The sequence below is a fragment of the Petromyzon marinus genome, unplaced genomic scaffold (assembly GCF_048934315.1).
Source record: "Petromyzon marinus isolate PM22_M1 ecotype Great Lakes invasive population unplaced genomic scaffold, UKy_Petmar_22M1.pri1.0 PM_G_Scaffold_36, whole genome shotgun sequence".
Lineage (NCBI taxonomy): Eukaryota > Metazoa > Chordata > Hyperoartia > Petromyzontiformes > Petromyzontidae > Petromyzon > Petromyzon marinus.
In genome coordinates this window covers 1,286,873-1,303,694 of record NW_027422939.1, presented here as the reverse complement: position 1 = coordinate 1,303,694, position 16,822 = coordinate 1,286,873, and the positions used below count along the sequence as shown (strand labels likewise).

Genomic DNA, 16,822 nt, shown 5'->3' with positions numbered 1-16,822 from the left:
CTATGGGTCTCTGTGTGGTGAGTCTATGGGTCTCTGTGTGGTGAGTCTATGGGTCTCTGTGTGATGAGTCTGTGGGTCTCTGTGTGATGAGTCTATGGGTCTCTGTGTGATGAGTCTATGGATCCCTGTGTGGTGAGTCTATGGGTCTCTGTGTGGTGAGTCTATGGGTCTCTGTGTGGTTATTCTATGGGTTCCTGTGTGGTGAGTCTATGGGTCTCTGTGTGGTGAGTCTTTGTGTCTCTGCGTGGTGAGTCTATAGGTCTCTGTGTGGTGAGTCTGTCTCTGTGTGGTGAGTCTATGGGTCTCTGTTTGAGTGAGTCTATTGGTGTCTGTGTGGTGAGTCTATGGGTCCCTGTGTGGTGAGTCTATGGGTCTCTGTGTGGTGAGTCTATGGGTCTCTGTGTGGTGAGTCTGTGTCTCTGCGTGGTGAGTCTATAGGTCTCTGTGTGGTGAGTCTGTTTCTGTGTGGTGAGTCTATGGGTCTCTGTGTGAGTGAGTCTATGAGTGTATGTGTGGTGAGTCTATGGGTCCCTGTGTGGTGAGTCTAGGGGTCTCTGTGTGGTGAGTCTATGGGTCCCTGTGTGGTGAGTCTATGGGTCTCTGTGGGGTGAGTCTATGGGTTTCTGTGTGGTGAGTCTAGGGGTCTCTGTGTGGTGAGTCTGTGGGTCTCTGTGTGGTGAGTCTGTTTCTGTGTGGTGAGTCTATGGGTCTCTGTGTGAGTGAGTCTATGGGTGTCTGTGTGGTGAGTCTATGGGTCCCTGTGTGGTGAGTCTATGGGTCTCTGTGTGGTGAGTCTATGGGTTTCTGTGTGGTGAGTCTATGGGTCTCTGTGTGGTGAGTCTGTTTCTGTGTGATGAGTCTATGGGTCTCTGTGTGGTGAGTCTATGGGTCACTGTGTGATGAGTCTGTGGGTCTCTGTGTGGTGAGTCTATGGGTCTCTGTGTGGTGAGTCTATGGCTCTCTGTGTGGGTTTGTGTATACAGTACTGTTTATATATATAAAAATTGACTTACAGCACCAAGCAGTATTTTATGCCTGCAATAAATCTTGAAATGTTTCCGACTGAACGACCCCTTTTGCGTGCGCAATCGGGACCCGAAAACAAAAATCCACAATCCTGTTCATAATTGGATTACGTTTATTGTCGGGGCATGTGTGTGCGTGCGTGTGTGTGTGCGCGCGTGCGTGTGTGCGCGCGTGTGTGCGTGTGTGCGCGTGTGTGCGTGCGCGTGTGTGCGCGCGTGTGCGTGTGTGCGCGCGTGTGTGTGTGTGCGTGTGTATGTGTGTGTGTGCGTGTGTGTGTGTGCTCATTTGTGTTGGGTGGAAGCCAGGCGGGCCGGGCGGGACGAGCGTGTGGATTGAGCAATGCGCTCGGTCAGTAACTCTGTGAATCTGTTCGCTGGGGGGTGGTGGATTACAAGGCAATGAGATTTGCCCTACCGGTCAGCAGCCAAGTACCGTGTGTGTGTGTGTGGTGGGTGGCAGGGGGTGACTAAAACAATTCCACAACAGGCGAAACACACATGGACACTGTCGGGAATTCTGCACTCGTCCATTCGATCAGCTAATTGGACTTCCTGAATGTCCGAGCGTTCGGATATCGAGGGTCAAAACGGGAGGACCCGTAGAATAATCCACGCGACCACGGGGAGATCACGCAAACTCCAAATACACGTGTGTCAGGGTCAGGGTCGCACCCACGACCTCCTGCATACCAGGTAAGGTAGTTACCAGATCGCATATTGTACAGGCCATCTTGTCAATCCACTGCTGGAAGAGGGCCTCCCCACACCGTGAGGGTTATATGAGCATACTTCACCACGCTAGCCAGTGCACGGTTGGTTAGGCGGGGGAAGGGGTGGACGGGGCAGTTAAAGATATCTCACTCTTGATTTGATACATCACTCACCGCTCATGTTGGGCATGGCTTGGAACTGAATTCAGGTTGCTGCTGGGTTCATATCGAAGTGCGTTAACCACTGAGCCACAACTCTACGTAGTTAAACAGCGAGGGAAAAAAGTATTTGATCCCCTGCTGACTTTGTACGTTTGCCCACTGACAAAGAAATGATCAGTCTAAAATTTGAATGGTAGGTTTATTTGAACAGTGAGAGACAGAATCCAGAAAAACGCATGTCAAAAATGTTATAAATTGTACTCTTTGGTTCCGTTCGGTAAAAGTCACGTAGGTAAAAAAATAAAATAAAATCACGACGTTTCGGCCACAACACCTTCACTTGCGTTACGCGTTTTTCTCATTCGCGTTAAGCCGAGAGCCGTGGCGTTCGGGGATTCGCGGCGGATCTGCACGTCGCGCGGCTCGCCCCTCGGCGTTGTCGCGGCGGCGGCGCGCCTCCGTCGCTACACGTCGCAGACCGCCGAGCGCGGCGACGACGACGCGACCGCGCGAGAGGAGCCGCGCCGCGCACAATCAGCCCGGGCGCGAACACTTGCGAGACGAACGTTGATACGGCGCCGCCCGTTGCTCGGCTCGTTAATCAAGACGGGGTTAGCGAAGGGACAGCCGTCGTGGCTGCTTGGCCGGTTGATTAAGGTTAGGGGGCCAGCGTGGGGATTGGTGCTCGCCGGCTGACGAGGGTTTGCGAACGCGGCCGTCCGTTGCCGTCGCGTACGCCGCCGACTAGCCGCATTTGAATGCTCGCCCTCGGCCGAGCGGGGGCTATACGCACGTGGCCCGGACATCATCCAGCACCGTGTGGAGGCAGCGACGAGGGCTTGTTGGATCGCCGTGCACGTGTCGTGAAACTCCCTTCACGTGGACGTCGAGGCGCGCCGTGCCTTTGGGCTCGCCTCGGCAGAAGTTCAGGACGGCCAAATGCGGACTCCCGTCTGTTCGTGCTGCCAGCTATGGCTGCAGGTTTTTGTCGTACGTGTTATGTATATCGTTTATTGTTAAATTTAAAATTACAGTTCCTATGATTACTGTTGTTACATTGTTTTTTATAGCTTTATTTTGGTGATTCAAAAACATATGGTTAATCTAAATTGTCTTATAGTTGTTGTTGTTGTTGGCTTGCACCACATTGTGATTTTTGCACACAGCGTTTTAATAAGTTTTTTTTGTGTGTGGAATATTTCCTGGTTTATTCCAGGATGTTTCTGTTGCGCGTCGTCGCTTTAAGATGTTCTGTGTTCAAATTGTTTGTTGCGGTTGCACCCGACTTAAGAGCCGCATGGCTCACAGGGCTATACCTAAATAAATGAAACTTTAAACTTGAAAACTTGTTCCATATGATTGGAAGAGACTTCTACCGGGTGCTCCGGGTTCCTCCCACCTGCAAACACGCGTTGGCTGCCCGATAACACCTCAATGTATAGAGGCCTGGAGAGCTTGGGCAATTGTCGGTATCGTTGAGCTCCCTCCTCCCTCCTTGCCTCTCTCCACGACGAGAGAGCGCGCGGACGCTGAGCGGAGGCGTTGAGTAACAAGTCCACATCATTATTACCTCTATTTACGGGGGGGGGGGGTGAGTGCCTTGGGTTGAGGTGGAAGAGGTGGAAGAGGTGAGAGAGCGACCCCCTTCAGCTCAGCTCAATGTTCACCGCGCCCACCGGATCCTTTCCCGCCCCGTGCCACGCGCGATGGGGATGTACACCCCCCCCCCCCAGGGTATATTTATTTGCACCGCCAAGTTGCCTACACCCCGAGTGTTTGTTTACATCACGGCGGCGACGTTTACACAAACAACTCTTTACAAAGCGGCACCGGGACCGAGTGGGGGGGCAATGGGGATTGGGGTTCCCGGGCCCCTGGATAGGGCAGAGACACGTGGCGGCGATCGGGCGGCGAGGTGGAAACCTTCTCAACGGATTCGCGCGACTTCGACGAATTAACTCGGCGTCTTGAGAGTCACGTGTCAAACGATGGCCGCCGCGTGTCCACTCCGCCTCGAAGGCGGCACAAGGACCACCAAGCGGAGACGATCGTCGCGCATCAAGCGGCCGCCCACGCGTCGTGGGCACCGCGCGGGTCTCCGCTCAAAAGGCAGGAAACGAAAACGCGACCGGCGAGGAAACCCGATCCTCTCCGCTCCGTCCGATCCCCCTTCTTCGTGGGCCGCAAGCCTCTCCCCCCCCCCCGGACCGCTTCTCCTCGGGAGCCCCCCTCGTCGTCGTGGGCCTGGGTAGAGCCGACCCGACGTCGGGGCGTCGTCGCTCACGCTGTGTGTTCCTGGATGCTGCGCTAAGACTGGAAGAGGTGGAATGCCCTGCGCGACTTGTTAAAGGTCGTGGACAACGCGAGAAGTTTACCGGACGTTTGCGTGCCGGATTCGGCAAAGGTGGTAAAGGTCTTAAGTTCGAATCCTCGTTTCGGCGGTCGACCGAGCCCGATATCCCTCCGGGGGTTGACAAAATGAGCGCCACTCTGCGGGGAAGATCGACAGTGCTTGCCCTGTGGACGGACTCGTCCTCGTAGCGGTAACGTGGAATTCCGACGCTCCGTGGCTCTGCAGGGCTACGAACAACACACGCCTCAACGCTCGCTCGAGAAGCAAATCGCTCCGACCGTGTCTTGCGTTTCGGTTTCCTCGAGCCGTTTGCGGCGTTTCCCATCGTGCGGCAGTTCTGACGCAGCCAGCCGAGATCTCGTGAGAGAGACGTCTTGAGCGGTGGTTGGGGGGGGTGGGGGGCCCCCCACAGAAGCTTCAGGAAGTTCATATTCTTTGGTTCCATCGGTAAAGTAACGTAGATAGAGAAATCAAAATAAAGTGAATACAAATATAATGAGAATAAAAACCGCGATGTACCCATCGCAACACGAGCGGTCGTCATCAGGAAGGGGGAGGGGGGGGGGGGTGACATCGACCGATCGCGTTGCGTTCGGAACGTCGTCGTTCTTGTTCTCATTATTTTTATTCGCTCCATTTGTTATTTCTCTATCCGCGTGAGTTTAACCGAAAGAACCAAACAGCAGGAACTTCCCGCGGCCGCGGAAGTTTTAAGTCTTCAGGAAGTCGCGGTGAGTAAAGTTAGGAGGGGTGGTGGTGGTGGTGGGGGGTCAGTAGAGCAGGGCCAGGGGGAGCGGAGGGAGGGAAGCAGAGAGGCGGTGATTCAGGGCGCCCAGCCCTCTAGGAGCCGCGCCTGAGGTGGCCGCGCTTGGGTAGCCCCAGGCCTCATCCTCATCATCCATCGCTTGCCACCCGGGATCCATCGCGGGCCACACGGGATCGATCCGCCACACCAACGAGCCCTGCGCTGAACAACGGCTCTGCCTCTGCTAACCCCTCCTGCTGCTGCTGCTCCTCCTGCTGCTGCTGCTCCTCCTGCTGCTGCTGCTCCTGCTGCTGCTCCTGCTGCTGCTCCTGCTGGAGTTTCTGGAGCCGGTACGTGACCTGCAGGAGCCGCCGGTACACCGTGGCCTGCGACTCGGGCGTCTGGTGACTCGCGGGGTCCTCGAATGACGCGAAAGGATCGGCCGCCGCTTCCGCATCTTCCTCTGCTTTGCGCTCCTCCTCCTCATGCTCCTCCTCCATCTCATGTTCATCTCCCTGCTCTTCTTCTTCTTCTTCCACCCGCTGCTCTTTTTTTTTATTCCGGGGTCTCGTGCGCTGGACGCGGGGACCACCTGACGCGCACGTGGGGACCAGCTGGCCGCTCGGCCGATCGGCTGACACCCCCGACGGTGCGGAGGTTTCAGGGTCCCCGTCTGTGTCCGCCTATTATACAAGCAGCAGCAGCAACAACAACAAACAAATATGAATAAGTTAGTTTTCCCTACGATTCCAGACTTATGGGCCACCCAATGTAGGCCTCACACAGAGTATTTTAAAATGGCACGAGCTTTACTACTACAGGCTTCACCCGGGAGTTGTGGAGTCTTGCCTTGGGATTAATTTAATATTCCCTTTTATTTCACTGACAAAACCTGACAAAAAATTTGATGCTCGCAAGAAATAAAAAAAGCCGAGACAAATAAATTTAACTAAATCGGAATAAAAATTTCGATTTAAAGCTTTCGTAACTGCAGGGATTCATCTTATTGGTTCTTTCGGTAAAGTCACCACTTGGAATGGAAATAAAATAATAAAAATAAAACATAATAAAATAGAATTCTCACGACGTTTCGGCCACAACACAAGTAGAAGAAGGCTACTTGTGTTGTGGCCGAAACGTCGTGAGAATTTCATTTTGTTTTATTTTTATTACTTTATTTCCATTCTACGTGGTGACTTTACCGAAAGAACCAACAAGATAAATCGGACGTCTTTCACTCGAGGAAGTTCAACCTTAACCAGGCGACTCGGGAAGGGACTGTGAGGTGGCGAGCTGAAAATCGTCGCGTTCCCTTAGAAATTCCAGACGGCGTAAGCCGTGCAAATTTCACGACGTCAGAGAGTCAGCGTTGGAGAGGTTTTGCCGCTTCACACAAACGGATGGATCTTCCGCTTTATATTTAAGCGCGAGCTGAAAATAGTCGCGTCGACTTAGAACATCGAGACAGCTTTTGCTCGGGATGCATGGCCTACGCGGAGGGTTGGGGGGAGGAGGGGGATGCGTGACGTCAGCAGGCACTCTGCGTGACGCTGCCGCATGCCGGTGACATCACGGATGCGACATCACCGCTCACTTGCCGTGCACTGTGTGTGAGTGTGTGTGTGGGCTGCTGTGATTTACTTTGTGCTATTTATTATTTTACCAGGTAAGGGCCACCGAGCCATACGGCTCTTATTTCAGACGCGACCTGGCCACAAACGATAGCCCGGTGAAGTGGCTTTTCAAGTGGAAATGTACAGCGGCCAAATACTCTGAACGCGTGTTCATAAATGCGGAGGGGAAAAAAACCCGGAGGACCCGTAGAAGAACATCCATGCCCACAGGGAGAGAGAGAGAACACGCAAACTCCAAATATGTGGGCGTCCAGGTCAGGATCGAACCCGTGACCTCCTGGCGCTTTGCGTGTACGCTGCGTGGGGGGGTTAATCCCGGGTGAGGCCACTGCCCCGCGTCTCGCGATGTCCCCGTGTCCCCGAGCGCGAAGAGACAACAGAGGCGAGATCCGTAACCGGCAGGAGACGGCGAATATGAATCATCGCGTCTCACCGTTCCTGACGAGGCTCGGCCGCTCCCGGACTCCGTGGAGGGCGAACTGCACCCAGGCACCGTCCCTGTACAGCGCAGACACAGAGACGATGCACACGAGACAAAGGCCCCCCCCACCGTGTAGCCTCAACGGGCCGCTGGGGCATGTGCCGTTAACGACGGCCTAAGAAGGCAGCGACGGCGCTCGTGAGGAGGCGGGCGGCCAACGCCGCGTCCGGCCGCCTTTGTCTCCGTAGCGGCGACGCGCGGACGTTGCGCCGGATGCTCGTTTGAGGCTGTGCCGACCTAAAGGGAGGGGCGGCCCCGGACCAGCGCAGATTTGCGCTACCGACGTTGGCCGTGAGCGTTCGTGCGAACCACCGCGCGAACGCTCCCCACGCAACATGGAGGCACGCGCCGTGCGCTGGATCCTGAGCAATGGGGCCACGGTGGATAAGTTTGGGGGTAGTGGGGAGGGTTGGTGTGCCGGGAGGGGGGCGGTGGTGTCGCTTACACAGCAGCTTTCGTTGGCACGGCGGGTTCCCTTCGCGGCACGGGGATGCCCCCCGGGCACTATTGGAGCGCCCCCCCTGGCTGTGACTCCTCCCTCGTGCTGCTGCTGCGAGGGAGAGAGAAGGAGACGGGAGGGAGAGAGAGAGAGAGAGACCCCCACCCCCCCCCAACACGGTTTCGCGAGCACGCCGCTCGTTTTGAGCGGAGCCGGCAACGACGGGGAAGCCGGATGGCCGCTGTCGTTACGGTGGCGCCGATCGAGCCGCAATTAAAATGCACCGCCCGCCATTTCCCAGTAATCACCTCCTTCTCGCTCCACAGGCGCCGGGACCGTGCTCGTCCGAAAGCAGGGCGAATCGCCGATGCCGCGAGCGGACGGCGCCGTTTTGCCGTCAAGCGCCGAGCCGGGGCCGCTCCTGGGGCTCCGATGTCGCGAGGCGAAGCCCGGGGCCGGCTCCGTGTCCGCTGGGCCATACTCCTGGGGGGGCCCGTGCGGAGGCCTGCCAGGCCCCCACTGCATGGGACTTAATCCCAACTGCTGCTGCTGCTGCCACGGGTCCTCAACCCCGAACCAGGGCCTGGGGGGTGAGTGCCCACGATCGTCAAGGAGGAAGCCATCGTCCTCCAAGAGGCTGTGCTCAGTGGCGTCGAGCTGTGAGGGCCTCGGAGTCTTGGGCCCGCGGTCCGAGTTCCGACGGCGCGCGAGCGGCGGCACGGGCCCAGGGCCTCGTCGGGGGTGAAGTCGGAACTCTCCATGAAGTGACCTGCGCTGGGCCCGTGGGAGAACGGTGAATGTGAGGAGGATCATTGAGGAGACGCAGCCCCTCCTTGACCGCCGCGGGGTGCTGCGCCGCCCGCCGTGGGAAGGGTCACGAAGTCGAAGCCAGCGTGGCAACACAGGTGGGTAAGTAGACGCTCAAACGTCTGTCTGTAGGGATGTTGGGGTGTGCGCTGGGGCGTAATGGGGTGTAGGGGTTGATGGGGCGTTTTGGGTGGCAGCGTGTGGATGCAAACGGGTGTACAGAGTTCAAGTGTCAAGTTGATTTTGTGTGACCGGGGTGAGACCTCAACAGACCAGGATAACTGATTTGCAAGAGTGACCTGGGTCATGGCAATGACAAAAAGAATAACGTAAGAGTACAGCAAAATGAAGCAAATTGAAGCCAGAAGCAAGACAACTCAATTTAAACCCACTTCCCAATGTGGTATCAAACTTGGTAAACTTATGTCATACTGATGACAATACCATATTCTATCATTAAAAATAAAATAAAAACATTTTTTTAAACATAATTTTTTATATGTTATGTTTCGGCTCGGCTCTAATTGTCCACGCTCAACTGACGTTGGCTGTAAATGACCACGGTCCCCTTACGTCGTGGCGAGCTTCTGGGGCCACATTAGTACGGTGCATTTCATTAAAGCGCGTTTTTTTATAATACTTATTTGACAGGTTTTTGCGTACGTACTCAACGGATGGTCCTCCTAGCGCGCTGCGCTACCAACAACCTGTCGACCCGTGTTCGACTCCCGCTCCTGGCCAACATCAGTGACGATTATCTGAACCGATCCTTGGCCTCCCCCTAGATCGACTCAGCCTCAAATGAGTTACCTGTTGCAATGCATAAACATTGACACCCACCCCCCTCGTCTTCCGTGCCGGCCTTCACAGGTGCTCGCTAACAGCACTTGCCCCGACAGTCCGTTAATGCTCTACGGAATATATCGTTGCCATCGTGTGCACGTAAAGAGCACCACCAACCACCACCACCCGCCCCACCGTATAACATTTAAACAATTGTTGGGCGTCAACTGCTGTCGCGAGTGGTTATCGCACGGCACTACGAACCTGACTCACGACGAATACGAGCGCCTCCCCTAGGTCGACTCAGCCTTAAAACGAGTACCTGGTGCGGTGTGTAGACATCGACGCGGGGCGAGAGAGAGAGAGAGGAGAGAGGAGAGAGATGTAGCAGCTGAGCGTGGTGCTGGCCACCCACCGCCTGCCTCTCACGTGCCCCGGGGCGACCTTCACAGCAGCAGCAGCAGCTCGCCGACGGCACTTGGCCCCCCAAAGGTTCAGGTCACGTCGGTTATAAGATCACTTCAGTCTAGATCTGAAGCCAACGTGACTGCAGGGATTCGCAGGCTGTGTTTTTTTCCGCTAAAGTCAGGTAGTAGGTTTAAAATAAAATAAATTAAATAAATTAAAACTAAATTCTAGATTTAAAGCTTTCGTGACTGCAAGGATCCATACTCTTTGGTTCTATTAGAAAACAAAGCGCCTTGACAAAGGAATTAGCATATAATTTAGCATCTGCGGATGTGTATACTTTAACTTAGCTATTTCAATGAGCCATTTAAATACTAAATTCTATGCTAATTCCTTTGTCAAGGCGCTTTGTTTCTTCTCACACAGCTTAAAAGTCGTGATCTGAGCGTGGCTTTTTCACTCCAGCACTGTCCTCCAGACAGTCTCGTCCCTTCACCTGATGAAGGCCGCTTGTGTTGTGGGCGAAACGTCGTGATTTTTTTGTTATTTTATTTTCACCTACGTGGTGACTTTACCCAATAGAACCAAAGAGTAAATTAAAACTAAATTCTACCACGACGTTTCGGGCACAACCACAACAAGGGTCCTTCACGTTGTCCCCCCCCCTCCCCCACCTGAAGGTCGCTTTGGGTTGCGCCCGAAACGTCGTGATTTAATTTTAGTTTTCTTTTATTTTCTTTATTTTTGTTACCTACGTGACTTCACCGGAAGAAAAAACAAACTAAAGAGTGTTAATCCCTGCCGACACGAAATCTTTCAAATCTATAATCATATCGATTACTTGTCTATTGCTTATCGATCAATACGATGGCTCTGAACTTGCGCGTGCTCCCCGATTCCCCCCCTCGTCTCTAATTCCGAGCGCTCTCCACGCCGCTCTGCGCAGATCTTCGTCGTCGGCGAGAAACTCCCTGGGAGGCAGAAAATAAGTCCACAACGTTCCGGGCACGCACGCAAACAAGCGGCCAATCGCCATCAGGTAGGGGGTCAACCGCAGCAGGAAACAGTCGCTGAAGTGGGCGGTAAGCTGCCTCTTGCTGTGGTTGTGTCCCTCCCCCCCCCGCCACCTGAAGGAGGACGCTTGGGGTTGCGCCCGAAACGTCGTTATTTAAATTTTGATTTAAAGCTTTCGTTACTGCAGTAATTCATATTCTTAGCTCTTTTGGTAAAGTCACCACGTTGAAGGGAAACAATAAAATATTTAATTGTTATATATTTTATTGTTTCCCTTCAACGTGACTTTACCGAAAGAGCTAAGAATATGTCGTTATTTAATTTAAAGTTTTCATTCATTTATTAATTATTTTACCTAGGCGACGTAAGCGATGTTAACCGTGGCTGCTGCTGCTGTGTCGTGGTGGTGCGAGGTGGCGGCTGCTTGGGGTGGGGTTGGGGTGGGGTGGGGGGAGACTTTCATCCAGCAGTGGGTTGATCATGGCTGATGGTGTCGTCATCGTCGTCGTCGTGATCGTCAAACGATGTCGCCGTGGTGTTTGCCAGCAGACGCATGGAGGAGGAGGAGCAGGAGGATGAGGATGATGAGGAGGATGAGGATGAGGAGGATGAGGAGGAGGAGGAGGTCGCCTCCTCTCTGCGTCATTGCGGCCGTGGCGGCGTGGAGCGGCTTCACCTCAACGTGAAGACGTCGCTCAGTCACACGCGGCGGGGGGGAAACAACAACAACAATAACAACAATAACAACACACAATAACAACAACAAAACAACAACAATAACAACAATAACAACAAACAACAACAATAACAACAACAAAACAACAATAACAACAACAAAACAACAACAACAATAACAACAACAATAACAACAAACAGCAACAACAATACAACAATAATAACAACAATAACAACAATAATAACAACAATAACAACAACAATAACAATACAACAACAATAACAACAACAACAATAATAACAACAGCAATAACAACAACAAAACAACAACAATAACAACAATAACAACAACAACAAAACAACAACAATAACAACAAAACAACAACAATAACAACAATAACAATACAACAACAATAACAATACAACAACAATAACAATACAACAAAACAACAACAATAACAACAACAAAACAATAACAATACAACAACAATAACAACAATACAACAACAATAACAACAATACAACAACAACAATACAACAATAATAACAATAACAACAATAATAACAACAACAATAACAACACCAAAACAACAATAACAACAACAAAACAACAACAAAACAACAATAACAACACAACAATAACAACAACAATAATAACAATAACAACAACAATAACAACAATAACAACAAAACAACAACAATAACAATACAACAACAATAACAACAACAATACAACAATAACAATAACAACAATACAACAACAATAATAACAACAATAACAACAATAATAACAACAATAACAACACCAAAACAACAATAACAACAACAAAACAACAATAACAACAAAACAACAATAACAACAATAACAATACAACAATAACAATACAACAACAATAATAACAACAACAACAATAACAATAACACCAAAACAACAACAAAACAAAACAACAATAACAATACAACAATAACAATACAACAATACAACAACAATAATAACAACAATAACAACAATAATAACAACAATAACAACACCAAAACAACAATAACAACAACAAAACAAAACAACAATAACAACAAAACAACAATAACAACAATAACAACACAACAATAACAATACAACAATACAACAATAATAATAACAACAATAACAACAATAATAACAACAATAACAACACCAAAACAACAATAACAACAAAACAACAATAACAATAAAACAATAACAATACAACAATACAACAACAATAACAACACCAAAACAACAATAACAACAAAACAACAATAACAACAAAACAACAATAACAATACAACAATAACAATACAACAATACAACAACAATAATAACAACAATACAACAACAATAATAACAAGAACAATAACAACAATAACAACAACAAAACAACAACAATAACAATACAACAATAACAACAATACAACAACAATAACAACAATACAACAACAATACAACAACAATAATAACAATAACAACAATAATAACAACAACAATAACAACACCAAAACAACAATAACAACAAAACAACAATAACAACACAACAATAACAACAATACAACAACAATAATAACAATAACAACAACAATAACAACAACAATAACAACAAAACAACAACAATAACAACAATAACAATACAACAACAATAACAACAATACAACAACAATAACAATAACAACAATACAACAACAATAATAACAACAACAATAACAACAATAACAACACCAAAACAACAATAACAACAACAAAACAACAATAACAACAAAACAACAATAACAATACAACAATAACAATACAACAATACAACAATAATAACAACAATAATAACAACAATAACAACACCAAAACAACAATAACAACAACAAAACAACAATAACAATACAACAATAACAATACAACAACAACAATAACAACAATAATAACAACAATAACAACACCAAAACAACAATAACAACAAAACAACAATAACAACAAAACAACAATAACAATACAACAATAACAATACAACAATAACAACAATAACAACAATAATAACAACAATAACAACACCAAAACAACAATAACAACAAAACAACAATAACAACAAAACAACAATAACAATACAACAATAACAATACAACAATACAACAACAATAACAATAATAACAACAATAATAACAACAATAACAACACCAAAACAACAATAACAACAACAAAACAACAATAACAACAAAACAACAAGAACAACAATAACAATACAACAATAACAATACAACAATAATAACAACAACTCCCTCAGCAACTCCCTCACTCCTCACCTCGCGTGTCGTCTTCCTCCTCCTCACCTCTTCTCTGCTCTCCTCACCTCTTCTCTGCTCTCCTCACCTCTTCTCTCCTCACCTCTTCTCGCCTCTCCTCACCTCTTCTCTCCTCACCTCTTCTCGCCTCTCCTCACCTCTTCTCTCCTCACCTCTTCTCGCTCTCCTCACTCCGCACCTCAACTCGCTGCTTCTCTGCTCCTCACCACCACCAAACTCCCCCTCCCCCACCCGTGGGCACGTGACTGCCCCTCCCCCACCTCACCCGTGGGCACGTGACTGCCCCTCCCCCAATCACGAGACCCGTCCCCTCCCTACACACAAAACGCGGTGACGTCATCTCACATAATTTACACGCGTGACGTCATTTTCAAAACTCCCGCGACGTGACGTCATCGACCGTAAAAACCTCGGTGCCAGCTTGTTGGTTGACGCGTGGTAAGCGTGTGTGTGTGTGAAGAGTGGCAAGGGCGGTGGGACAGCGGTTAGCGCACACTGCGGCGTGTGGGTGACTCCAATCAGTGTGTGTGTATGGAGCGCGCATATATATAAAATACCAGCGGTTAGTACCCGGCATTGCCCGGGTGAAAAAAGCAAACACACACATGGACTTACACACAGACATCGACCCACACACATAGAAACACATGGACTTAGACGCACACACACAGATATGGTTAAACCCAAGATGGATTGTTAGCAGGCCAGCCTAAATGTTTCTAACCGGTAAATATGTTGCATTAGGGGGATTCAAGTTTCGCAAGCGTAGAGAAGGGAGGGAATGATCGTGGGCGAGAAGACGTGGAGCTTCGTGCTGAGCGAGAGACCAGGTAGCTTACACACAGTGTTACGCAGCGGATGAAAAGATTATGCCGCTCGACTGATTCGGAGTGAGACCTCTGGTGTTAAACTGGAGCCGGTCATGAGCACACTGGGCAGGTATGAGAAACTCTGCACTCTCTCCACAACTTGGCCATCAGCAATTGTGAGTTGTGGGGGTGGATTTTCCGATGGTACAAAATACCCAGGCAGGTGCTTAGTTTTGGTGGGGCTGCTGGTAAGGCCCCACGTCTTAGTGGCAAGCTCTAGGTTCAGCAGCAGTGCGTCCAATTCCTCTTCTGAGTGAGCATACATAACGTGGTTGAGCAATAGGGAGCCATCCCTTGACCGCACCCGGGCATCAATCAGCCTCCCATTGTATCTGTACCCAGATGGAAATTCCTCCATTACAGCTATTGAAGGCTTCACAAACTACGTGGTCAAAATAGATGTAAAAGAATGTGGGAGGCAGAGGACATCCCTGTCGCACCCCAAAGGTGTAGAGGGAATGGCTCTGACTCACAGCCACGTAGTTTGACGTGGGGCCGCTCACCATCATGAAGGTCCTTAAGGATCGTGAGCAGAGAGTCAGGGATTCCGAAAGCACGAAGAGCAACCCTGAGCCTAGGCCTACTGATGGTATCATAGGCGTTGAGCAGGTCAATAAAGCACACACACATGGACTAACACGCACACATGGACTAACACACACACATGGACTAACACGCACACATGGACTAACACACACACATGGACTAACACACACACATGGACTAACACGCACACATGGACCTACAGGCACACAAAGAAATGGACTTACGCTGACTAACATGGAGCCACGCACACACAGCGACGAACACACATGCACATGGACTGACACATATCAAGTCACACACATTGACTTACACACACATCGAGTCACACACACATACATAGACTTACAGACACATTGACCTACACACACATCGACTGACAGCCACACATTGACTCACACGTACATAGACTCACACACACAGACATGAACTTACACACACACATACATATCTACGCACACACACACATGGACTGTCACACATAGACACATTGCCATACACACATCTACTGATACACATAGACTTCCACACAAACATACATGGACTGACAACAACAACAACAACCGCCATTCGCCACTAAGTGGCGGTGACGTCACCACGACGCTTGTGCCAGGCTATGTGCACCCTGAGGCCACGTGAAGTGTCGAACGCCCGCTGGCAGGAGGTCACGGGGCAGACCCAGGTGCCACGGGTCGACTGACTGAGATGACTGGCTGATGCACCACCTGTGCCCCCTACTGTGCCAACCTGCTGTGCTTTAGCCACCCGGCGCTCCGCTCGCTGTTGTGAGCGTCGCTCCTCCGCCCTCCGTTGTTGTTGGAGGGCGACTGCCTCCAACTGCCCAGTAGCATCCTTCACGAGCCTCCTCCACAGAGGCCGATCTTGACACCGCTGGTACCAGTCATCGGCAAGTCCACTCAGCTCCACGTCCTCCTGTACCACATCACTCCATCTCTTCTCTAGCCCGTGCCGCGCCCGCTTAGCCCCCTCAATCCGGCCAAACAAAAGCTGTTTCGGCATGCGGTGGCTGGGCATGCGGGCTACATGACCCAGCCATCGCAGCCTTGCCTGCCGGAGGAGCTCACCGATGGGACCCTGCCCAGATCTTTCAAGGATTTGTGAGCTCCTCACACAATCCAGTCTGGTTAAACCCAGGATGGATCGTAGGCAGGCCAGCCTAAATGTTTCTAACCGGCGAAGATGTTCCATTAGGGGGGTCCACGTTTCGCAAGCGTAGAGAAGGGAGGGAATGACCGTGGCCGAGAAGACCTGAAGCTTAGTGCGGAGCGACAGACCAGGTAGCTTCCACACAGCGTTACGCAACCGATGAAAAGATATTGCCGCTCGACTGATTCGGAGTGAGACCTCTGCGGTTAAACTGGTGCCAGTCATAAGCACACTGCCCAGGTATGGGAAACTCTCCACTCTCTCCACAACTGCCCCATCACCGATTGGGAGTTGTGGGGGTGGAGTGTCCGATGGTACAAAATACCCAGGCAGGTGCTTGGTTTTGGTGGGGCTGATGGTAAGGCCCCACCTCTTAGTGGCACGCTCCAGTGTCAGCAGCAGCGTCTCCAACTCCTCCTCTGACTGAGCAGCTATTACCAAGTCATCAGCATACATAACGTGGTTGAGCAATAGGGAGCCATCCCTTGACCGCACCCGGGCATCGATTAGCCTCCCATTATATCTGTACCATATGGAGATTCCCCCGGTACAGCTATTGAAGGCTTCACGAACTACGTGGTCAAAATAGATGTTAAATAATGTGGGAGCCAGAGGACATCCCTGTCGCACCCCAAGGTGTACAGGGAATGGCTCTGACTCCCGGCCACGTAGTTTTACCCGGGCCCGCTCACCATCATGAAGG

General features: G+C 50.2%; 1 protein-coding gene across 3 annotated transcripts; it reads right to left on the bottom strand.

The window, feature by feature from the left end:
- Positions 1 to 2,077: 2,077 nt before the first annotated feature.
- On the bottom strand, positions 2,078 to 13,745 carry LOC142915881 (uncharacterized). Of its 3 annotated transcripts, none has more exons than XM_076061517.1 (5): positions 13,541 to 13,745; positions 7,858 to 8,323; positions 7,556 to 7,660; positions 7,063 to 7,127; positions 2,078 to 5,678 (listed from the first exon to the last, which is right to left on the bottom strand). In XM_076061517.1, the coding sequence occupies exons 2-5, from the start codon at positions 8,072 to 8,074 to the stop codon at positions 5,145 to 5,147; spliced, it is 921 nt and encodes a 306-aa protein (XP_075917632.1). In that variant the 5' UTR covers positions 8,075 to 8,323; positions 13,541 to 13,745; the 3' UTR covers positions 2,078 to 5,144. The 3 variants fall into 3 exon arrangements, with proteins under 3 accessions (XP_075917632.1, XP_075917631.1, XP_075917633.1); XM_076061516.1 differs by having other exon boundaries at positions 7,858 to 8,318; XM_076061518.1 differs by lacking the exon at positions 7,556 to 7,660 and having other exon boundaries at positions 7,858 to 8,318.
- Between the last annotated feature and the right edge of the window lie 3,077 nt (positions 13,746 to 16,822).

What these genes read in the sequence shown, in the direction of transcription:
- LOC142915881 (XM_076061517.1), bottom strand. Translation starts at nt 8,074, where the DNA reads ATGCAGTGGGGGCCTGGCAGGCCTCCGCACGGGCCCCCCCAGGAGTAT. An exon ending in GTGCCAACGAAAGCTGCTGT is followed by an intron (nt 7,128 to 7,555) that starts GTAAGCGACACC and finishes TGCGCTGTACAG; the next exon opens with GGACGGTGCCTGGGTGCAGT. An exon ending in GCCGAGCCTCGTCAGGAACG is followed by an intron (nt 5,679 to 7,062) that starts GTGAGACGCGAT and finishes CTTGTATAATAG; the next exon opens with GCGGACACAGACGGGGACCC.